Consider the following 25,232-nt stretch of genomic DNA (forward strand, 5'->3'; position numbering starts at 1 on the left):
GAAACTTCATTACTTTGGCCACCTCATGCAATGAATTGACTCACTGGAAAAGACTCTGATGCTGGGAGGGATTGGGGGTGGGAGGAGACGGGGATGACAGAGAATGAGATGGCTGGATGGCATCACCGACTCAATGGACATGAGTTTGAGTGAACTCCGGGAGTGGGTGATGGACAGGGAGACCTGGCGTGCTGTGGTTCATGGGGTCACAAAGAGTCAGACATGACTGAGCGACTGAACTGAACTGAACTGAATGCTCTGTATTTGCGTCTGTCTCTGCCTGCACGTTTGTGTTTGCGCCTCCATAAAATATGTGTGGGTCTGTCCTGCGAGATTGCTTCCCACGGCCCTGAGGATGTGCACCTGTGTGTGTCTGTTCCCCTCCGAGTATCATTGCCTTTGTTGGTCTGCATGTGAGCCATACATGAACCCACCACCTGAGTCCCCAGGGGAGGCTGGGGGGATTCCGTGCCTGAGTGTCTCCATGTTTGTGGTGTCTGTATATTTCCTTGTGAGTCAGTATATCTGTGCACCTCAAAAGAGGGCAGCTGCAGAGGGGATCTGCCTATCGGTGACCCCCAGGAATGGGTGAGAAGGGTGACAATGTGTGCTTCTCTCACTCCCAGATTCAATCTCTTCTGCCTCCACTCCTTCTGCCTCCTGCTTGCTCCTTGAAAGAAAAGCTATGGCCAACCTACACAGCATATTAAAAAGCAGAGACATTACTTTGCCGACAAAGGTCTGTCTTGTCAAAGCTATGGTTTTTCCGGGCGTCATGTATGGATATGAGAGTTGGACTAAAAAGAAAGCTGTGTGCAAAGAAATGATGCTTTTGAACTGTGGTGTTGGAGAACTCTTGAGAGTCCCTTGGACTGCAAGGAGACCAAACCAGTCAACCCTAAAGGAAATCAATCCTGAAACTGAAGCTCCAATACTTTGGCCATCTGATGCGAAGAACTGACTCATTAGAAAAGACTCTGATGATGGGAAAGATTGAAGGTGGAAGGAGAAGGGGACGACAGAGAATGAGATGGTTGGGTGGCATCACTGACTTGATGGACATGAGTTTGAGCAAGCTCAAGGAGTTGGTTTTGGACAGGGGAGCCTGGTGTGCTGCGGTCCATGGGTCGCAAAGAGTGGGACATGACTGAGCGACTGAACTGAACTGAACTGAACTGAGCGTTTAGCACCAGATTTCTCACAAAATAAACACACAACGAGTCACTGTTGATCGTAACTAAAATATTTTATTTCCTTTAGTCCCATTCTGAGCGCTCACCTGGGCAATCTTAGAGGAACAGGGAACTTGAGGAAAGGATAGTGACTGATATTAATTTAAAAGTACCAAAATGCTGGAATGTTGGCTCTCCTGGTTCTCTTTCAAGTCATCTCTCTCAACATTCCTTTCCTCATCCTCACTATCATGAGGAAACTGAGGCAATTAGGAATTTGGCCAAGATCACAGGATGACTTCTGAGTTTATTGCCAACTACTTCTGACCAAACTCCTTCTTCCGAAGCTCACTTCTTCTTATCTTGCCAGTGATGGTTTTGGGCAGCTCTAAGACAAACTCCACCTGGATGAAGATAAAGCAAACCCATTTCAATTGAGTTCCCCTGACCCCCGTCATTTTCTATCAACTCCTAGCAGCGCTGCTCCTTAGACCCTTCACAGACCCCCAGACAGGTTGACACCATGGGACAGTCTGGGGCCACCATTTTTGGGGTCCACCATTTTTGTCAAATTCTTCTCCTACCCTATGAAGTTGGATGCAGCCCTTTCATGTACTTTGACCAGTGAAATATGAGTAGGAGTGAAGTATGCCACCTCTAATAAAAAGTTGGGAGTCATTGAGAGAGGCCACCTTCTCTATGCATCTCTTCTAGTACTCTGGTAGGTACCTACAAGGCAGTTGCTCCTTTATCCTGGTCCCAAGATGAGGAGATGTGGAACAAAGGCCCCAGGAAAGCCATGGTGGACAAGTGGCATGAGCAAGAAAGACATCTTCCTTGCTACAACCCACTACAAATGTGGGACTGTTTGTTACCCACAATAACATCGAACCCTTCTTAATTGAGATGCATCCTATATTCTGCTCTTGAAAAAGCATCAGATCCTAATCGTAACAGCATGAACTCTGTTGTCAGGTACACATGGTTTTAAATTCCACCTTTTATTTAGTCTAATCTCAGGCAATTTACTTTGAGTGTCTGAGACTCAGTTTCCTCTTTGTAGATTGGGAAGATTATTTCAGGTTATGGAGAGGATTAAATAAAAATAATAATGCCTGTAAAGCATTCAGTCCAGGGTCTGGTACACATGTTAATGCTCAATAAATGTTAGGTATATAGCTTTATAATATGTATGGGTTGTAAGCATTCAGACAATGCAGCAAGTTATTATTACAAAAGAAGGAAATATTAACTTTTTGTTTTAAACAAATAGTATAGTATTATATATATTCTTTCCTAGCCTGCCTTATTATCTCAATAATATATTATCATATTTTTATGTTAAAAATAAAAATCACATTTTAAGTTACAGAATAATATTACATTTCCTGAATAATTTAATCCTTTCTCTATTGTTGAACATTCTTTGTAAGCTGTTCATGGCATTTAAAACAAATGAAGTTGAATAAAAAGTATCAGAATGTATTACACATTGTTAGGATAAATATAATTTTGTTAATTTTTGTTTGTTACGTATGTATATGTATACTGGATTTCAATATAAAATGTATATCTCACTACAAATAATGTTTTTTAAAAGTTTGGAAGTTGTTGATTTGGATGTCTTTTTCAAATTTTGAAAGATTATAAATAATTTATGTGGATATCTTTGGATGATTGTCTAATATTTTTTCTTTAGGTTGACATGCCAGCAATGGATGAGTTTCTGACACAGGATAGAGGTTCTATCCAATTAAGTGGACTCCCCCTCACCCATAGGCTGAAAAGCTTCTTCTGCAGACAAAAATTTTAGTTCTCTTGGGTACTTATGCTTCACCCCAGCTATACTACGTCCTGTGAGACTTGAGGCAGTGGAATACCCAGGACCACTCAAAGGGACCAAACCCCATCCATCTGCTCTCACTCACCTTCCTTGGGTACTTGTATGGGGCTGTCACTGACTTCACATGTTGCTGCAGCTCCTTGGTGAGCTCATCCTGGTCACGGCCTGAGAATTCTGGGTTCAGGACAATAAATGCCTTCACTACCTGTAGTAAAGAACCGGAGTGGAGACTCAGGCGAGTTCAAAAGGTAAATGCTTGGCACTTTCAGTGCTTAAGACTCTCCTCTGCAGCAGAGGGCACTGTTCCATCCCTGGTCTAGGAACTAAGATCCCACATACCATACTGCACTGTGTGGCCAAAAATAAAGGGTAAATGCTCATTAAATTAATGGAAAAACAAATGGGCAGTTGAACTTTTCAGTTCAGTTCAGTTCAGTCGCTCAGTTGTGTCTGACTCTTTGCGACCTCATGAATCACAGCACACCAGGCCTCCCTGTCCATCGCCAACTCCTGGAGTTCACTCAAATTCATGTCCATCAAGTCGGTGATGCCATCCAGCCATCTCATTCTCTGTCGTCCCCTTCTCCTCCCGCCCCCAATCCTTCCCAGCATTTTAGAAATCCAAATAATTCTGATTTCCACTTTTTGCCCTGCAAAAATCATTTAACTTCTCTTAATCTCAATTTCTTATTTAACTTATATGCAGAGTACATCATGAGGAACGCTGGGCTGGAAGAAACACAAGCTGGAATCAAGATTGCTGGGAGAAATATCAATAACCTCAGATATGCAGATGACACCACCCTTATGGCAGAAAGTGAAGAGGAACTCAAAGGCCTCTTGATGAAAGTGAAAGAGAGTGAAAAGGTTGGCTTGAAGCTCAACATTCAGAAAACGAAGATCATGGCATCTGGTCCCATCACTTCATGGGAAATAGATGGGGAAACAGTGGAAACAGTGTAAGACTTTATTTTGGGGGGCTCCAAAATCACTGTGAATGCTGATTGCAGCCATGAAATTAAAAGACGCTTACTCCTTGGAAGGAAAGTTATGACCAGCCTAGATAGCATATTAAAAAGCAGAGACATTACTTTGCCAACCAAGGTCCGTCTAGTCAAGACTATGTTTTTTCCAGTGGTCATGTATGGATTTGAGAGTTGGACTGTGAAGAAAACTATTCGCCGAAGAATTGATGCTTTTGAACTGTGGTGCTGGAGAAGACTCTTGAGAGTCCCTTAGACTGCAAGGAGATCCAACCAGTCCATTCTAAAGGAGATCAATCCTGGGTGTTCATTGGAAGGACTGATGCTGAAGCTGAAACTGCAATACTTTGGCCACCTCATGCGAAGAGTTGACTCAGTGGAAAAGTGTCTGATGCTGGGAGGGATTGGGGGTGGGAGGAGACGGGGATGACAGAGAATGAGATGGCTGGATGGCATCACCGACTCGATGGACATGAGTTTGAGTGAACTCCGGGAGTTGGTGATGGACAGGGAGGCCTGGCGTGCTGTGGTTCATGGGGTCGCAAAGAGTCGGACATGACTGAGTGACTGAACTGAACTGAACTGAATCTCAATTTCTTTTTCTGTGAAATGGGGAGAGAAGAGGTTCATTCTTCATCAGGTTTATGTAAAGATTCCATGAGATAATGTATATAAAACATGAAGCTAGTTTAAATTTATCTGCATTCCTATCATTGTTATCACCACCATTTTCACTATTGTACATAGAGTTCTATGGACATTTAATAATTGCTAAAACTTGGCATTTAATAAACGTTGGTAATCTATTAGTTTCATATTATGACTTATGTCTTCATTTAATTTCACAGGGATTGTACACAGAAGGTGTTCAATGAACACTTGTTGAATCAATGTATGTATCGTCTGGACCCAGAGTCCTCAATTTCCCTTTTGACTCTACCACTCATTAGCTGCGTAATCCAGACAAGTTATTTAACCTCTTCATGCCTCTGTTTCCTTCTCTGTAAAAAAGTATAAAAAGAGTCCTTAGTTCCTTGTGCTCTGTGAGGGATAAATGAACTGGTGCATAGAAAGGGTTCATGAACTCCTAGATGGCATGAGCAGCCGCATTCCCAATCAGCATCATTTCAGTCACAGATGAGGCCACAGCGCTCCCTGCTGACCACATACTGTAAGTGCACATGTACGCTAACTGCCCTCCCTCCACCCACGGCTGGGTAGGCATGGGCCTGGACCATTCATAGACATGTCTTCCCAGTCCCACACCCACCCACGATGACCCCCAAGTCCTCCTCCTCACCTCCCCTCGAACCGGGTCCGGGCTGCTCACCACAGCAGACTCAGCCACCGCTGGGTGCTCTGCCAGGGCATTCTCTACTTCTGCTGGCCCAATGCGGTACCTGCAAGACCGCATTGAGCAAATTCCAGGGTTAGGGTGACCCGGGCCCTCAGATCTCACCTTTTGGAGAGACACATCTTCCCCTGGCACAGGAGGAAACTGTCACAGGGACCAGAGGCCTATGCAAAGGCTGTGTAAGAGGACTGAAATATGAATTCCTGAAGTCAAGCAGCTTCCTCTGGTGTGAAAACTCTTTATCGTCAACATTTGTTGAAGTTTTACATCCTGTTCCTAAACTATGTCATGTATCATTTCATTTTCTTTATAAATTATTTAAGAGTTAGGAACAACAGAATTGGAGTCACACCGTTTTTGTTTAAATCTGGGCTGCACCCTCTACTGTCTTTGAAACTTCAAGCAAGTTTTTTTTCACTGGTCACTGACTCAGTTTCCTGATATAAAATGGGCATAATCAAGGGAATTCCCTGGTGGTTCAGTGGTTAGGACTCTGTGCTTCTACTGCCGAGGGCACGGGTTCAGTCCCTACTCAGGGAACTAAGATCCCTCATGCTGCACAGTGTGGGTCTCCTTCCCTAAAATTAAAAAAAAAAAAAAAATAGAATGGGCATAATCACATCTCCCTTCTAGCATTGAGAAGTGGATTGTATAAAACACTGGACAGAGTGCTGTCACATAATACATATTCCATAAAGGTGAATTTTATTATTGTTGTTATATTTTTCTGTGGTGTGTGCTTCATCAGACAAGCATACAGAATAAGCTCCCTCAACAAAGAGGGACCAAAGTAAAGTTTTCCTTCTCAGTCCCTTTAAATTGCATGATGTCTTACCATGGTTCAGAACCAGTCCGAGAGTCCATCACCAATGCACGAAGGAATGTCTGGGCAAGCTAGATCCCACTAGGCATATGAGAGTGATACCTTCTGGCTCAGGGTCAGCTACACCTACCCGGATGCATTGATGACATCATCACTTCTCCCAAGGAACCAGAAGTAGCCCTCTTCGTCAATAGTTGCTCTGTCCCCAGTGTTATAAAAGTCCCCACATTCCACTTCAGCTGTTTTCTCTGGGTTATTCTGCAAAGAGAATAGCACTCCTTTGTTAAAAGCAGTGAGTTTAGAGATGATGAACCTCAACACAGGGTTCAGATACTGGCTTCAAATCCTGCTCTACCTGACTTGGAGTTTTTATATCTCTCTATTTTTATTGCATGCAAGCACTCAATGCATGCTACTGATAAAATAGTGAACAATACTAAGCAAATTTTAAGAGTATTAAAAAAATAACAACTCAGTTTTGTGTGGTACTCCATTGTATAACTCCATTTATTTTATTCACTCTTATAAGCTCAGCATTCACACAGTGCCTGGACAGATAGGAGGTGTCAATAAATGTTTGCTGAATGAATGTTCTTCACAAAATATTACCTATTTGAGCCTCACACAAAGACTATGAAAATGGTGTTTCAATTAAACTTTTAAGATAATTGTATATTTGCATGCAGTTATGAGAAATAATTGGGCTTCTCTGGTAGATCAGATGGTAAAGAATCCACCTGTGAAGTGAGAGGCCTGGGTTCGATCCCTGTGTTGGGAAGATCCTCTGGAGGAGGAAAAGGCAACCCACTCCAGTATTCTTGCCTGGAGAATCCCCATGGGCAGAGGAGCCTGGTGGCCTACAGTCCATAGGGTCGCAAAGAGTTGGTCACAACTAAATGACTAAGCACAGTGTAACAAATAATATGGGCTTCCCTAGTGGCTCAGATGGTAAAGAAACTACCTGCAATGCAGGAGACCCAGGTTCGATTCCTGGGTTGGGAAGATTCTCTGGAGAAGGAAATAGCAAACAACTCCAGTATTCTTGCCTGAAGAATTCCATGGACAGAGGAGCCTGACGGGCTACAGTCCATGGGGTCCCAAAGAGTTGGACATGACTGAGCAACTAACACTTTCACTTTCACGTGAAATAGTAAGAGCGATCTTACCTACCTTTTACTCAGTTTCTCCCCATAGTAACAACTTGCAAAAATAATGTTCAGTATCACAGCTAGGACATTGACATTGATACCATCCACAAATCTTACTCAGATTTCCCTAGTTTTTTTATCTACACCCATATGCGTGGAGAAAGATATTCCCTTCAATTAGGAGCCAAAAGAGAGCTGAGGCAGCTATCTAATAATATTAGACAAAGTAAACTTAAGTTAAATCTGTTACAAGTGATAAGAAAAGGATATTATATATTGAAAAAAGGGTTAACCCATCAAGACTATATAACGTTTAGAAGCAAATATGCATTTAACAGCCTAGTACCAAAATATTTGATGCAAACACTGACAGAATTAAAGCGTGAAATCAGAATGATATAAAATAAACATTGGCAGAATTCAAGGGAGAAATACACAGTTCTATAATATAAATTGAAGAGTTCAATATATTACTTTCAATAATGGAGAGAACAACCACATGGAAAGGGAGTAGGGAGCTACAGTTCAATGGGAACAGAATTTCTTCTGGGGATGGTGAAATTTTTCTGCAGATGCATAGTGGTGATGGTTGTGCAATATCCTAAATTTTACTCAGTGCTACTGAATTGTATGCTCAACAATAGTGAAAAGAGTAAACTTTATGTTACATATATGTATATATTTTACTTCAAGAAAAAGGAAATGAAAGAATATAAACCAACAAATCTTAATGGAATAGTGATGTCTCTTTGCCATGAGAGCATGAGAAATGGGAGAAATCGATGTCGCCATATATGAAGACATTTTTGCAAAATAAAATACATCACGTACAATTTTTTTCAAAGTCATTTCTCTTGACCACCCCAGTTCAATTTAACAAGAATCTCTGTGGTTGGATCCTACCATTTAAAAAATATTTCCTCAAATAATTCTAACTTGTAAGCAGAATTAAGAACTGATGATCTGTATGCCTGTTACTCTGTGTTTAGTTCTCTTTTATCCAAACTTTAAATTGTGCGGCTGAGAATTAAGGCTAAGACTTGCATATTTTCTTCTCAACATAGTACCACAAGAGAACCGGGATTCCCTTCCCACTTCAGGCCTTAGTGTGAAGATAACAGTCACACCAGTGGCTGTGACTTTATAGAAAGGAGATGTAGTCGGAGATCAGTTTCAGGGTTTGTCTACACTTCCACAGTCAATCTTGGAAGCTGAGAATCTCCTTTTAGTGGCCACTGCTAGCCAGAGTTTGTCTGATGAAGAGTTATAGTAGGTTTCCTTATAATTATTGTAGATTCCTTTATTGTAGGTTTCTCTAATCTCTGAACTTCTCATTTAGAGTTTGGGGCCTAAAACATATCACTTTGAACCTTAATCCTGCCATTTATTTTGTCTTGGGGAAGACATGTTAAGCTTTCAATCTGCAGTTTCTTCCTCTGAAACTGGGGATAATGACACCCCTGGAGGCTCAGCAAGATTTAATAGGTTTGTCTGCATCCTGTTGGTAGTAGGCTGGTATGATTTGAACCCATTCAAAGCCAACATTCTTAGCCATAAGAGATAGTTGGACTTCAAGTCTGTTCGTTCTGAAGTTAAGCTGTTTTCTACTCCGTTAGTCATCTTGTAAGTGTCAGATGGGTTATGATAGAAAGGGATGTGGGACCACATTATGAGCTTTGAGATTAATTAGAACAGATTTCATTGACTTGGCGTGAAGAAAGGAAGATGGAAGAAGTTTCAGGATGCAGAGTTGAGTCCAGTCTGTTATCATCTACACAACTCCCTGTGAGGATTCTTGGAGTCTGTTTGGAAGCAGATGGTGTGTTCTTACCTCATAGTACATGAAGAGGCCTAAGGGCCTGGTGGGCTTGATCCTGATGCCAATGTTTCCTTCCGTGTTGGGAGGCTGGATATTGCCCTTGTCATCAATGATCTGGAGCAAGAGAACTGTGAATCCCACCCTGCAAGGATCCCCAACATTCCCGCCCCACCCAAATATTGCCTGGCTTATTCATGTGACACAGTAGGGGTAACTGGGGAAAGGGGTGGTGATAGAGGAGCCCTCTCAGAAAATAATAAAACTGTCAGAAGTCTTCGAAGCCAGCAAATGGTGAAATCCGAGTCATGGGTGAATCTATTTGTTTCATAGATATATATACACATCCCAAATGTGTCTTCAAGCTAGAAAACATGGATCAGGAAAGACTAAAAGCACCAGTAGTGGAGAAAGCCTTCAGTGCTACGATAAGTACCCTTTCTCCAGGCTGGGTAAGCGAGGCCTCTGGCCGTCCTAGCAAGCTGCACTCATGCCCAGGACATTGCAGTTCTCAACAGAAACCTCCCCAGGAAATTAGAGGAAATGTAGGCAGCGAGCAGAAAGAACAATTGGGAGGCATGGCTTATTCTGTCATCTCATGCCATACAATGGTCTAATCTTAGCCAAACACTAACTGCTCTCTGCCAATATCTTTCCCATCAAACCTGAATGTCAAAGGGTGGGATGGCCTTCCCCATGGAACCTGGCTTGATCTTCATCCCCCGGAGAGTGCCACAAGCTATACCCTGTTTACAAAAGAAGAGAACTGGGGTTGGCCAAGAGTCTAGGTTGATCACAAAGCCACAAGAATCAAACACAGCATCCATGCTCACAAGTGTCATTTAATGCTGTGCAAAGAGCCCTTGTGGGGAAGCTGGAAGACACTGACCCAACTCTAGTCAGCAGGCATTCACTGCATCTGACATGAACTGGGACTGAGCCTGATGCTGGGTCTGATTCCAGTGGGAGAGGCCAAGAAGCAGCAGAGGATTAAGCTCCAGGCTGGGGGCATGTAATGTAGGGTGTGGAGTTCACACTGTATGCTGGACGTGTGTCGGTGTGCCAGGAGAAGGCCATGAATCCATTTAACAAACACTTACTTGGAGCTGCCTCAACTACTTTTCAGAGTTGTGTTGAAATCATTCACATTGCTCATGTTGTTCTCTTTGCACTGCCCTACTCCTTCGGTCTTCCTGATGAAGCTTTTTCCTTTTTAGCAGTTCTCTAAAATATCATTCGGGCTTCCCTGGTGGCTCAGAGGTTAAAGTGTCTGCCTGAAATATGGGAGATCTGGGTTCGACCTCTGGGTCAGGAAGATTCCCCTGGAGAAGGAAGTGGCAGCCCACTCCAATATTCTTGCCTGGAGAACCCCATGGAAGGAGGAGCCTGGTGGGCTACAGTCCACGGGGTCGCAAAGAGTTGGACACAACTTCACTTTCACTTTCAAAATATCATTATTCCTAGAGTTAAAAGCTTTATACCCAGAGAGACCACAGGTTGAATCTTGACTCCACCCTTCACTAGCCATGTACCAATTAATCCCCGTTGATCTCCTCTTCTGTCAAAGGAGGATAATTATAACATTTATCACTTTGAGTGCTTTTGAGTGTGTGCCAGGTACACACCAAGTATTCAATAAATAACTACTTCTAACTATCATTCAGGTCCCAAGAAAAAAGTTGGAAGATTCTTTTTCTGTAGTATTTCCCCCCACACTTCCATTGTTGCCAATAAGGCATTATATTTGTTTTTGTTAGTTTGTTTCCCTCAGTAGATAATGAGCATTCAGAGAATAGAGATGTCCCACCCATCTTTGCACCCCCAGCATTGCTGAAAACCATAAACGCAGTAAGAGTTGTGCACTGTGCCCAGAGATGTGTATAGTTTCTTTCATTTACTTTATCACAACCTGGCAAGATTGGCATTGCATTTCCATTTTAGAGACGGGAGAGCTCGACTCTGCAAGACTCAGTAATTTGCCTACATTCTTGAAACCTATAACTGGAAGGCTGAGATCTGGACTGGGGTCTGAGCTCCTGGAAGAAGCAGCACTTTCTCCTCTGCTGTCACTGCTCACACTATAGGCATGTAGAAAATGTCACACAGATGCGTAGACAGGTGTGAAAATGTTTGGTGAAATGAAGCACCATCTAGGTATCAGAGAGTATTCTGTTATGAGTCATTGAGAAAAAGGGTCAAGTGTCATGAGTGTAGTGTGTAGTTCTAACCTCATTCTCCTTGTCCGAATATAAACTGTAAACCAGCAAGGACACACCTAGAGTCTTAACATTTCTCAGACCTGGAAGCAGACCCCAAAACTGATTATTTAATTTTTGTTTCGGAAAATAATGTCAGATAAGTGAACTGGCTCTAGAACATCTATTTTGCTACAGGTCCTGAGATGACAGTCATCCCTCTGTCACCTAAAGGGATGATAGGGAGGTAGGGGAAAATTGCTTGGTCCAGAATGGGAAATGGATTGAGAAAGTGTTGGAAGAAAGGTACATGCTCACACTATCATGGATAAAGTCCTCGAGGTTAAGACACGCATGATACTGTGAATGCCCTGCCCACCTGACTGGTCAGTGGTCCTTTTGGGGATTACATTGTGTGTATATGGGGGTGTATATAGAAGTCTCTCCCTTTGCCAGTGTCTCAGAATCAAAGCTGTATGTTCTCTAAACAGGCAGACGTGAACTAGTGAACTTCTAGTACCAGTTGCTGGAAAGGATGGTGAAGTGGACAGGATCTGTGGTGGTGGCCTGCATGTTTCTGGATAATTCCATCTATCCCACTGCCCCTCCTGGGCTCACAGGTACAGTGGCACCATGTCCTTAGACCCTTTTCTAAGTTTTTGTCCAGTAGTTTTCAGCACGCTGGTCTTTTGACAAACGGATGAGCTGCAAATTGTCTTTTCTGTCAGTTTGTTTGGGATAAATTAGCTAAGAGCTCTGGAGCCTCCCACTGGCTTTGAGCAATGCTGTGCATACCATGGTGCCTCTGCACATCCTCAGCTTGAATCAGCTTATCTCCTGAGCTCAGTGGATGAGCACATCTTGACGGGTCCAGAGGGGACATTTCACCTACCGTTTCTGACTGTCCATAGGCCTGGTAGAGCAGAACATTTGTCTGTCTCTTCCACTGCTCTTGCTCCTCGGGCAGCAGGGCTTCCCCACCAGTACAGCAGTGTTCCAGAGTGGGGAACCTAAGACTGAGGGGAAGGCAACGTGTCAGCAGAGGCTCAGAGTAGGCTTGGGTGCTCTACTTTAGGCCCAGGATGTTAAGAGCACTGCCATCTGGATCATTCATCCTTCTGCTTCTTCACTTTCTTACTTGCCTTCTGGGCATTTTACGAATGGTCAAATCCAAGTGGAAGGCACTCATTTCCTTTTGGTCCCTGTTAACTCCTCTAGAAGAAGCCAAGTGGTGGTCTTGGTGAGTCTAAAGTGTTACATCACAGAGATCAGGATTGAATTTGGATGTCGATCTAATGGGGGTGGGGAGTGTGCTTAGAACTCATTCTAAGCATTCTGTGCAACTTTTTAAAAGGGATATTTTATAAACCATAAGGACTGAGGGATAAGACCCCAAGGTTATGCTAGGATGATAATTAAACTATACTGCCTTCAGTGGACTTATATGAATTGAAGAGTTTTTGTTTATTATCTGGCTGGAGAACATGAATTAGGTGTTGGAAATGAATTGCTCAGGACATCAGGAAGATTGAGCTTTCTGTAAGAAAAGAAAGGGATCACAGGTAGCAGCCCTGAAGGAATTCTGGACTGAACAGAAAATTCTGCTGTGAACATTTGCAGTAGTTTGTCAGGTACGTTATGTGTGTCAATCCTCTCATCCATTTCTCAATGAAAATGTCTATAAATAACAAACTATCACAAAATGATGGATTCCCTGAAGGAAGTGGGTAAATGTGATTGAGGTCTTAGTACCAGTTGGCACGGTGCTGAGCTGGGACAGCTTCTAAGGATGATGGAGGTCGCAGACTTCCTTATCACTCTCTCTTGGTACAAACAGAGCCAGTAGTAATGGACAGGATGACTGGTTTCATTGAAAGCATGTTTCTTATTCTTATTGAGCTTGCTGATTGCAGCCATGAAATTAAAAGACGCTTGCTCCTTGGAAGGAAAGTTATGACCAACCTTGATAGTATATTAAAAAGCAGAGACATTACTTTGCCAACCAAGGTCCGTCTAGTCAAGGCAATGGTTTTTCCCGTGGTCATGTATGGATGTGAGAGTTGGACTGTGAAGAAAGCTGATCACTGAAGAATCGATGCTTTTGAACTGTGGTGTTGGAGAAGACTCTTGAGAGTCCCTTATACTGCAAGGAGATCCAACTAGTCCATTCTAAAAGAGATCAATCCTGGGTGTACATTGGAAGGACTGATGCTAAAGCTGAAACTGCAATACTTTGGCCACCTCATGCGACGCGTTGACTCACTGGAAAAGACTCTGATGCTGGGAAAGGTTGGGGGCGGGAGGAGAAGGGGACGACCGAGAATGAGATGGCTAGATGGCATCACCGACTCTGTGGACATGAGTTTGAGTGAACTCCGGGAGTTGGTGATGGACAGGGAGGCCTGGCGTGCTGTGGTTCATGGGGTCGCGGAGAGTCGGACACGACTGAGTGACTGAACTGAACTGATTGAGCTTTATCCAAAATACGTAAAATGGGCAGAGTGTCCAGTGGAGTCAATAGTTAAGCCCTGGTTGAATTTTAACTAGGTTTGGTCACCTTCTCAGGGTTGTCACAAGAAGAGACTGTAATATAAGATTTGAAGTAAAGTTGAAAACATATTTCAACCAGATTGAGGGTTCGTGAATAAAATCAAGCTGTATTTCAGTTATCTTAATAAACTGAACTCCTTAATATTTTAACTCCTAAGTCTAAAACATATTAGCTCTGATTTTGAAGTAGCCATTTCACTTTCAGAGTTATGTAAGTTATACAAGGGTTATATAAATGACCATAATGTTCAAAGAACAGATTTCAAGTTAGTTAAAAAATAATCCACAAACGTGTAGAAATGCAAAAACAAAACCAGAGAACACAAACACATTAGGTTGGCAAAATTTAAAACTTTGACAATAACTAATACTACCAAAAATATGGAACAATGGGAATTCTCCTACCCTCCTAGTGGGAGCATACATTGGTTCAATACTTTGGAAAACAAAGTAGTAGGGTGCAATGTCAGTGTGACCTAATAATTCCTTTCCCAGAGAAGTTCTACAGAAATGTGTGTTTATACATCACTATACATGTGTAAGAATTCGATGTAGCATTAATCAATAGCTCCCAAATGAAACATATCCAAATGTCCATTAATAGAATTCATTAAAACTGTAGTACTTTTATAAAATGTGATATTTTTCAGTAATGAAAATTGACTCCACTATCATGTAACAATCACATGTAACACACATCTTAGAAACACAACAGTGAAAAACTAGGCCAGATATTATAGAATAATGTATAATTACATGAAGTTCAAAAGCAAGTAAAGTAGAACAATTTTTCTGGGGATGTTTCCTTAGGAGGTAAACTAAGGGAAAATTAAGAAAATGAATACCATGAAAGCCAAGATAGTAGATTCCTTTAGGGGAGATGGGGAGGCCTGAGAAGGGCTTTGAGGTGCCGGCAATGTTCTCTTTCTGTGACTTCAGTGAGTAGTTACACAGATTTTGTTTTTAACAACTCATTAATCTGTAAATGTGTATCTTATGTATTTTTCTGTATGTTTATTTCACAACAAAAATGCTTAAGAAAGAAAAAGAAACAAAATGATGAAGGTTCACTGAATGTTTCATTTGGTTCTCTGAGTCCTGTGTAAAGAACTAAGTAGATTGGCTGCCAATTATCAGCACCAACGCTTACTGCACACGCGTGCACGTGCGTGCGTGCACACACACACACGCATACACACACAGAGTATCCTCAAAGAACCATAATTAAAATCAGACTTCAGTGAATCAGATTACTTAAAAATGGTACCCAAATATTCTTGTTACCAGCCACAGCCACTTCTACCTTACCTGGTGGAATTCTGCTGCAAAATCATTCGATACACAGAGGGTGCAGCAAGGCATTGGGTAATTGGATATTTGAAAAATGTCTACAAAGTGAGGAGAGAAGAAACTTTATTTTCACAATTAAGATTTAAAATACAAATCTGTTAGTAGCATTTTAATTCTGATCTTTCCCCTAGGGGAGCCCATTTATTCATTCGTTAATCTTTTCAATATATAAATTGAGCATGAATTCCATACATGGCACGTGTCAGGTACTATTGGGGGAACACAGGAAAGCCTAAGTTGAGGTGCTGGTCAGAGAACTGATGGAGGGAAAGTTTTGTCTTGTGAATTTGAATAGTAATTTTTTAATTTAGCATCCTTCATTGTAGTCACTGTCACCCATCTTCAATAAGAGAGATTGAAACTATTAATAAGTAAATTCAAAAGCTTATTATTAAAAGTTTATGAAGGTAACAGGTATAAAATACAGTAAACAAAGTTTCAAATGTAGTTTGGAGTAAATTTGTAGAATTAATACTTTGAAATAATTCAAGCCTGAAATACACCGAGACTTTAGGAACACCCCTTGTAGGGAAAGGAGAATTGGACCTGACGGGGGAAGAGGAACGGTAACAGATTCAGGTCGTTTGTGCAGCTTTATGCCTCAGAGACTGGTAGAAGAAGGCAGAAAATAATGAAGGAGAGGCAGATATTGATACAGGATCAGGGAAGGAGAAACGGAAGGTGCAGTTTCAGGTGCTGAAGGGATGGTCAGATAGACCTAACCAACCAGCAGAAAGATGTGGTGAAACTCCCTGGGAGAGAAAAGACGAGATAATTTTGAGAGCCACCTGAGTAGATGTGCCTGCTGGAGAACTGAAGTGAAGAAAATTACTTGAAAAGGAGGGCAAGTTGAGGGCAGAGTCTTTGTTCAGGAGTAAGCTGGGTAAAGAGGCTGTGGCTGTCGCAAGTGGAGAATGTTCTACGGAACAATTTGACATTAAGGAAGGAAAGACGGGGTTGGTCCAATGTGTACCAAGGTGAAGGGAAGATATTTTTATGATGAGCAACTTTGAATATGTTTATTGGCTGAGGGAGTAGCGTCAATGAAAAGCAAAAGATTGAAAATACAGGAGAATAGGTTTAGTGAGTTTGAGATTAATAAAGAGGGGCTCTAAACAGAGGGCAGGGAGAAGAACAAGACTGACAGCAGGTGTCAAGTGGGAGCTGGACTTTGAGGGGTGAAGAGGCACGTCTGCCTCTGAGATATAAAGCAGGGGAGTGAGTGGAAACACGATTTTCAGGTGAAGAGAAATACAGTGAGGGTGTTCATGCAGGTGACCTCGATTACTTCATAACGTATACTTAACAGCAACTGCTACCATTTATTGAGTACTTTCTGTGTGCTACTTTCAGGGCTAAGCACGTCACACATAATCTCACTAATATTCCCAACGATTCTGGAGATAGCAACCACTAAAACTCCCATTTTACAGATAAGGAAACTGAAGCTCAGAGTGCCACTAATAAATGTCAAACAAGGGATAAGTAACTAAATCTGCCATATTCCAAGGCTTCTGTTTCTAAACACATCATTAAATTGAGTATACACACACACACACACATGCACACACACACACATGCACACACACATTCACACTCCAGCTACCTGGCCCTGGTAGAGCCAGGATCCATGAGACCTGGGCTTGCTTTCATTTCTCAGAAATTATATTCTGGTTCCCAAGTCCACAAAGTCTGATCCATAGGTCTAGGGAAAGGTTTGGAATGTGTGTTTTCTTCAAGGTTACATCTTGATGTAATTCTGATACAATGATTGATTTAGTGCTTTACACTTTAAGAAACCCAGAGCCAGGGTTGTGTTAAGAGACTTCTTTGCTAAATAAAATATTTCTCGATTGGGTCCAACTTTTGAGCTTGAAATGACTTTCTTCTGGGAGTTTGTTGATGTTGAAAGGTTAATCTTCTTACCTCTATTATGACCTTAGGGTCAAACTGAGGCAGATGATGAGCAAAGACTGTAGACCCTGCTGTCCATGGTTCAAGCAGGGACCCCAAGGTAGCCAGAATCCAGCCTGTGTCTGACAGGCACCAGAAGACATCAGACATCTTCAGCTGCAACAATTTCCTGCTATCTCCAAAATACAGTTGGCCTCAGATACTGTTGTGACTACTATCCTCCCCTTCTTTCCACCCGCATTCCTCAGGGTTTTGCTACTCAGTTTTTATCCTTAGTACAGATATCAATTGCCTCCAAAAAGCCTTCTCCTCCCCTGGTTTGGCTGAAAAGCTAGAAAATTTATAGCACATGGTTTGGTTTGAATATTATTAGTTGGAGGAGGGGAAGAAGAGGGAGAAGAGTTTGGTTTAACATTGATTAAATAGTTATCCCAGCTCCAGCTCTATGTTTGTTCCATGATAGGGAAGTGGCTTAGTGTGGCTTAGTTCCAGATATTATTTTCCCTAAGAGCTCATGATTGGGAAACTCCATGCCCAGTCTGTCCACAGTCGAGGAGGGAGAGGATCACACTGCTGGACCTTATCTTTCCCACCAAACCCTGGAGCCACCAACAGGGACACAGAGGCTTGTCATTTGTGTGGTTTTCAGGATGCCTTCTGTTTCTCCTCACTCCTTTACATCTCCTCTGAAGGTGCTTAGGTAGGACCCAAAGTTTCCTCTTTTGGCATTCAGAGGTTTCGGTCAACACTCATACCTAGCCTCTACTCACATCCTCAGGGGTCTGGACCAAAGACAGCGAAAAGAATAAACAGGAGCGGGTCAGTTTTGCCTAGAGTTCCTTTCCCAGCACATACATATGCACACTCCACCCCATATCTGTGGCCCAGCTTCTAAGTTGGTGCCCTCTTTCCTACCATGCAGGGAAATAGGATCGTAAAGCAAATCCGTGGCTGTGTTTTGCCATCTTGGGGAAGCCCGTGGTCCCACTGGTGAAGAAGATGGCCATAGGGTCCAGGGTCTTTGACTTAATACAGATGTGATCTGCGGAGGCTGATCTGCAAAGGAATGCAATACCAAAGGACAGAAGTCATGTTTCTTACTTTTTCATTCTCTGGGGAAGCAAAAGAAACAATATGAAGCTTTGAATTAGAAAAATGGGGTTTGCAACTCCCAGTATTAGGCATCAGACAAAATTTATGGGAGGCTCAGATAGGTGACCTGACATTTCTTCATTTTAAAAAGTGGGGAAAATATGATGGATTATTTCTTAATTTAACAAACATTGAAATAGTATTCCCTGTGATTCTGGACAAGGCTCTGTATGATTTACAAGTAAGAATTCATTCACTATTCAGAGCAACCGTAAGAGGTAAGTAATGCTTTTATGCACCTTTTGCAGATGAGGAAACAGTGGCTCAGAATGATCCGGTAACTTACCTAAAGATGTATAGCCAGCAAGTTGCAGGGCCAGAGTTCAAACTCAGTCTGATCCATACACTGTGCTTTTAGTCACATTGCTAACCTTGTTTTTTACAGACTAGCTTTGTTGCTGTTTAGTTGCTAAGTCCCATGTGTGCTCAGTCATGTCTAACTCTGTGACCCCATGGACTACAGTCCACCAGGCTCCTCTGTCCATGGGATTTCCCTGGCAAGAATATTGAAGTCGGTTGTCGTTTCCTTCTCCAAGGGATCTTCCTGACCTAGGAATCTAACCCACGTCTCCTGAGTCTCCTACTTTGCAGGTGATTTCTTTACCACTGAGCCACCTGAAAAGCCCCACAGACTACCTTTATAGGAATTGAACCTCACAAACTTGGTGTTGAGGGGTGGGGAAGAAAAAGCTTGGGAGAATGGAAGTTATATATATATGTGTGTGTGTATATATATATATATGACCTGGCATGAGTTTGAGGTGGTTGGGGTTAGGGCTAGGTTTAGGGTAGGCAGAATCTGTACTGTGTGCTTAGTTGCCCAGTAATGTCCGACTCTTTACAACCCTATGGACTGTAGCCTGCCAAGCTCCTCTGTCCATGGGGATTCTCCAGGCAAGAATACTGGAGTGGGTTGCCATGTCCTCCTCCAGGGGATCTTTCTGACCCAGGGATCAAACTGGAGTCTCCTGCATTGCAGATGAATTCTTTACCAGCTGAGCTACAAGGTTCCTTCATATCCCACATATCGCTGCTTTGATATGTGGGAGCTTCTCCTAGACTAAGAGTCTCTTTCTTGAGCCTATTATGATGGTAAATGAAAGTTTCCTTGAAAATATTCAATCAGAGAGACTGCAAGTAATCCCAGTGCTGGGGGAAGCACTGGCTCTTGTGGAGAAATGATACCATACTGACTTTGGGCAATTTCAGTCAGTTCAGTTCAGTTCAGTTCAGTCGCTCAGTCGTGTCCGACTCTCCGTGACCCCATGAATCACAGCACGCCAGGCCTCCCTGTCCATCACCAACTCCCGGAGTTCACTCAAACTCATGTCCATCGAGTCGGTGATGCCATCCAGCCATCTCATCCTCTGTCTTCCCCTTCTCCTCCCACCCCCAATCCTTCCCAGCATCAGTCTTGGGCAATTTAGGGGAGTTCAAATGAATATTCTTTGTTTAAGCTATTTTCATTTAATTTTCTTTATAATCCAGCATAAGATGTGATTCACGAGTATATTTGCCTTTTGTGGTTGAAGTAAAGAGCTTTCAAAACTGTGGAGTTACTTTAAGAAAACAAATCCAGCATGATATTTGTGTGATATGAAAAATGCCTGAAGGCTTGCAGAATCAGTTTTGAGGGAGTCTTTGTTACCTCCAACGCTTGCCTAACTTTTCCCTCAGGGTGTCCCTATTGGCACCTACCCTAAGACATGGAAAGTTTTTGCTCCCAAAGCTGCCTGTCAGCCACAGCCTCATTCTTCACTGTCTCAAGTTTCACCTTACAAATTCTTCTTAACTTTTCATTCAACTCCTGTAAATGCTAATTTTTATATAAAAATAATGTTTCAGATTCTCCACCTATAAGGAAGATGAAACACAATAACCCTCTGACTCTATGTATCTCTTTTGCACAAGGATATATATTATTCGTATATATATATTAGTGAGAGAGGCATAGAAGCTCAATTTCCTTATTTTATAGATAAAAACACTTGCAGCTAAGCGAGGTAAATGAACTAACTGAGGGCTGCTTAGCAAATCAGTGACATAGGTGGGGAGAGAAGCTCAAACCTGGTGAGTTTCCTCCTGCTGGCTGATTCTCTACCAGCACTTGGGAGTGAGTGGCCTTCTGCCATTCTTCAGAAAGTACATTTGTCAGAACAGAAACTTACTTAATCAGTGATTTGAAGTCCAGCCACCCTTCACGGCTGTGGTTAGACACCAGGAGCTTGGTTTTCAGAGAAGGACACTCAGGTGCCACAGAATCCACCTCTGGCGCAAGAGTATCTGTGGTCACAATCGCTTTGGCTCCAGACACTTGTAGTCGGTAGAGAATGTCCTTGGCCTTCATCTGGGTGGTCCCCGGCATGAAGATGATCCCTAGGTATGAGAAGGAAACTGCTTGTTTTTGTTTCGCTTTCACAGCTTCACAACCATGGGCTTCATGCCTGGTTTATCTGCAAAGAAATCCACTCGCCTCTGTTATGCAAAGTATGGTCCAGAGCATCAGTTCCACCTAGGACACAGAATCTGACACCCCACCCCAAACGTATTGACTCAGAATCTGCATTTTAACAAGATCTCCAAGTGGTTTCTATGCACATTAAAAATTTGAAAAGCCTATCCTAAACTTCTCTACTGTAGATGGATCTAGCCAGTAGAGTCCTTCTTTGCACACCTATACATGGGATCTGGGAAAGATACAAGTAGGACAGGGTCCCTGATACTGCACCTCTGCCCCAGTTTTTCTCCTCTCCCTTCCTTCTCTATCCATCTCTTGTGTCATCTTGAATTTCTTCTGTTTCCTTCGTTCCTCATACCCTACATTAACCACACTGTCCTTTGAACTTTCCTACCTGCCTTCTCCTATCACCAACAATTAATTCAAGTTTTGTGTGCTTCTACTGGATTCTAATTTTTCCACCAGGTGCCCTTTTCTGAGTCTTCTTACTACTCACCTTCCATATTACTAGCCTGTTTATGTTCCACAGAGCATTGACTTTTTCTCGTTCACAATTCTTCTCTTTGCTTAACACCTGTGCCCTCTCTCCAGGAAAACCCTCTTCTCGTCATCCTGACATTGGAGTGAGCACTGCTCACTCTTCACCTTTCTCTCACACAACTCTATACTCTATTTCAAAATGACCGTTCTTCATCTAGGCTACTCCTGAACTGTTAAGTATTTTCATGTACTACTTTGGCCACCTCATGCGACGAGTTGACTCACTGGAAAGGACTCTGATGCTGGGAAGGATTGAGGGCGGGAGGAGAAGCGGACGACAGAAAATGAGATGGCTGGATGGCATCACCGACTCGATGGACATGAGTTTGAGTGAACTCCGGGAGTTGGTGATGGACAGGGAGGCCTGGTGTGCTGTGACTCATGGGGTCGCAAAGAGTTGGACACGACTGAGCGACTGAACTGAACTGATGCCTCTTAGAATTTTCATCCTTTACTTCTATTCTTCTTTAATTCTTTTTATCCCAGAGCTCTCAACTCATGTCTTGGATTTCTCACGTGTGGGGAGAGAACAAATTAGCCAAGATGGTGTGCACAGGTTCTCTAGTCCCAGGTTTTGTAAATAATGACTGTGTAGCAGCTGATCACATTTATAGCACGGCGCGTGAGCGTCACGAGGTACTCGCTTGGTCAGGGGTTCAGTGCTGTCCGCAGATAGAAGCACCACCTAAAAAGCAGCAGCATTACTGCTGGATCACGGCTGTATCCAGTTGGGTCAGCCATGAGAGGAGAGAAAATAGCGTGTCTGCTGCTACAGCTGCTGTGCCAGGCAGGAGAGAGGTTGTATTGTGTTAGGTTATGCAATGGCAAGCCACTCCAGTACTCTTGCCTGGAAAATCCCATGGATGGAGCAGCCTTGTAGGCTGCAGTCTGTGGGGTTGCTAAGGGTCGGACATGACTGAGCGACTTCACTTTTCACTTTCACACATTGGAGAAAGAAATGGCAACCCACTCCAGTGTTCTTGCCTGAAGAATCCCAGGGACATGGGAGCCTGGTGGGCTGCTGTCTGTGGGGTTGCACAGAGTCGGACACGACTGAAGTGACTTAGCAGCAGTAGCATGCTATGGCTGCTGCATCAGCCAGGAGAGAATAAACGTGTCTGCAGTTCCTATGGCTCCTCGAGTCTCCTTCCAGCCTCAGCTCGTGCCTTTTCTACCCAAGGAACAGTGTGGACAGTATGAACAGGATCAGATATAAATCATGGAGCATCTCTTAAGATACAGATGGCATGGCATCTCCACACTCACTCAGCCATTGCTGTTAATTCTTGATCTTGATGGATTAAACAACTATTTGTGAGGAAATATGAGAGAGAATATATGAACAAGAACATGACATACTGTATGAGCATGCATGACAGAACTGAGGTTGATTCAAAAAAGAATCCATGAGTCTCATACTAATTATATAGGTCAATACATAGACAAGCATTAAAGGGAAAGGAAAATCTCTACAGAAGAGTGCCGGCTAATAAGTGTAAAGGGTATGATATAAATAGAAATACCTAGTATAAAACCACCTTTAAAATATTTAATTCAGTCAAGACTCATCAATGAATTTTCAAATCATGAAAGTTGGGGAAAGGATATTCACACAGTCCCATAATATTACATGACAGATTACTTACTAACTACAAAGGGAAAATGCACCTTTACAAAGGTGGATACTACTTTTCTAAAGTGATAAAACAATGTCATTGATGTTAGGACAAACCAACTATATATATCCCCAATGTGGTGCACCAAGAAAGACACAAGTCCTTCCAGTACTTGTGCTAAGAATGTTCATCCTGAATATAATCATAAAGAAGGAGACAGAAATACAAATTTTGAGGGATATTCTGCAACACCTCTGGCTTAGGCACTTCAAAACTGTCACTGCAGTGTCACTTAGACAACATAGAATATAGAGAAACATTCTCTGTTAAAGAAGATTGCGGAGATACGACTAAATGGAACACATGGTCCTCAATTGGATTTTATACAGTTGTTTAAAAAACAAAACAAAACAGTTGGCTGTGCAGCGTGGCACATGGGATCTTGGTTCCCTGAAGCCGTGACCCCTGCATTGGAAGCATGGGATCTTAACCACTGGACTGCCAGGGGAAATCCTGGGTTTTTATTTAAGCACGAAAATAACCCTATAAAGGACATTATTGGGATAATTGAGGGATTTTGACTCTGGATGTACATCAGGTAACTATATCGAATAAGAGTGAGACTTCTTGTGTGGTTATGTGAAAGAAATGTCTCGAATCTTAGCAGACACATATTTCAGTGTTTATCTGGTGTTCATGGGTGTCACAGTGTCTGCAACTGATTCTTAAATGACTCCCTGGGAGAGAGGGGATCCAATATGGCAAAATGTTAATAACTGATGACTCTTATAAGGAAGTAAGAATGTCTGAGACTGTGTAAGAGAAAGTGTGTGAGAGAGAGAGAAGGAGGAAGGGAGAATTATGACATTGTGCTTGAAAAGGTGTGAGTACAAGGAAAAGAGTGAATGAGAAGGAGTAAACTAGTGTTTAAAGGAATTTGACAGAAGGAAAGACTATTAAGAAGAAAAAAGTTAGGGGAAGAAGAAGCACCTAATATTTCAGGACCAATTAGCTCTAGGCCTAGCCTAAGGTCTCTTTGGGTCACTAACCTGTTCGGATGCAGCCCACAGACACAAGCCACCACTCAGGCACTCGAGGCAAAATCAAGGCTAGACGGTCTCCCGTCTGAAGGCCGCAGGTCTGTGTGAAGACATTGGCTGTGCGACAGGTTAAGTCTGTCAGCTCTCTGAAGCTCCACTTCACTTCATCCCCTTGATCATTCACCCACCACAGGGCTGGGTTTGGACTTCTCTTGCCCTCCTGGTGAAGGTCATATACCACATGTTAGTTCCTGCTTCAAAGGAAAGGGGCACTAGTTTGGTCAATCCACTACCACAGTCATAGTACCGTGTGAGTGTCGCTCAAGGCCTGAGATCCCACGTTAAAATATTTATAGAGCCAAGAGCAGCTGGGGGGACGTGTGATCCAGCCAGCTCCTGGCCTACTATAACCCTCTCCTCTTAAATCACATAAAACCACAAATAACCTTCATGTCACTAATTGAAGACTTAAAATTTTATTCTTCCATGTGTCTGCCTTTGTTCCACGTGGACAGAAGATTACTCTCTGTGCCTCAGTTTTCTCTTCTATGGAAAGGGTAGAATAACACTACCAAGAATATAGTAAAGTTTAAATTAATTATTTTAGAGGGAAAAGTGCCTGGCGCATAGTATGTGCTCAATAAAATTTGTTGTTGTTGCTAAGTTATGTCCGACTCTTTGTGACCCCATGGACTGCAGGGTGCCAGGCCTCCCTGTCCCTCACTGTCTCCCAGAGTTTTCCCAAGTTCATGTCCATTGAATTGGTGAAGACATCCAACCAACCCTAAACGTCATTACCCCTAGACTTTCCCTATAAGAAATGCTAGGAGGAGTTTAAGTTGAGATGAAAGAATTTTAGAGAATAACTTAAATACAAAAATATAAAATTATTTAATAGAGATAGATATACAGACAAATATAAAAGAAGTATTGTTGTAATTTTGGTTCATAGCTTCACTTTTTATTCTTTCACCATATGTAAAACACAAAAGCATAAAAAATAATTATAAACTATGTTAATGGGTGCACAATATGTAAAGATGTCTTTTGTGAAATCAGTAACATAATATGGGAAGGTGTAAGGGAACTGGAAAAGAGTAGGGTTTTGGATGTGAATGAAGTTAAGTTGCTACTAGTTAAAATAAATTGTTATAATTTAGAATGTTATATACAATCTCTACGGTAACCATAAATAATCTACAGAATATGCACAAAAGGAAATGAAAATAAAAACATATCACTACAAAAAATCAACTAAACACAGAGGAAGGCAGCAAG

At 42.4% G+C, this 25,232-nt stretch overlaps 1 protein-coding gene across 6 annotated transcripts in view; it reads right to left on the reverse strand.

Annotated features, from left to right (window-relative positions):
• Nucleotides 1-1,234: 1,234 nt before the first annotated feature.
• Nucleotides 1,235-25,232, reverse strand: part of ACSM1 (acyl-CoA synthetase medium chain family member 1) — a 57,519-nt gene continuing 33,521 nt past the window's right edge. For all 6 annotated transcript variants that reach the window (XM_055409605.2, XM_055409603.2, XM_055409601.2 and 3 more), the window contains 12 exons: nucleotides 23,964-24,174; nucleotides 20,469-20,676; nucleotides 18,064-18,204; nucleotides 17,161-17,320; nucleotides 15,193-15,272; nucleotides 12,227-12,350; nucleotides 9,805-9,885; nucleotides 9,155-9,256; nucleotides 6,306-6,433; nucleotides 5,299-5,398; nucleotides 3,101-3,220; nucleotides 1,235-1,576 (listed from right to left, as the gene is read on the reverse strand). In XM_055409605.2, the coding sequence (XP_055265580.2) occupies nucleotides 1,490-1,576; nucleotides 3,101-3,220; nucleotides 5,299-5,398; nucleotides 6,306-6,433; nucleotides 9,155-9,256; nucleotides 9,805-9,885; nucleotides 12,227-12,350; nucleotides 15,193-15,272; nucleotides 17,161-17,320; nucleotides 18,064-18,204; nucleotides 20,469-20,676; nucleotides 23,964-24,174 (1,542 nt within the window). In that variant the 3' untranslated portion in view covers nucleotides 1,235-1,489. The remainder of the gene's footprint in view (nucleotides 1,577-3,100; nucleotides 3,221-5,298; nucleotides 5,399-6,305; nucleotides 6,434-9,154; nucleotides 9,257-9,804; nucleotides 9,886-12,226; nucleotides 12,351-15,192; nucleotides 15,273-17,160; nucleotides 17,321-18,063; nucleotides 18,205-20,468; nucleotides 20,677-23,963; nucleotides 24,175-25,232) is intronic.

The sequence above is a fragment of the Moschus berezovskii genome, chromosome 27 (genome assembly GCF_049115385.1).
Source record: "Moschus berezovskii isolate FMDL1 chromosome 27, NW_MosBer_1.0, whole genome shotgun sequence".
Lineage (NCBI taxonomy): Eukaryota > Metazoa > Chordata > Mammalia > Artiodactyla > Moschidae > Moschus > Moschus berezovskii.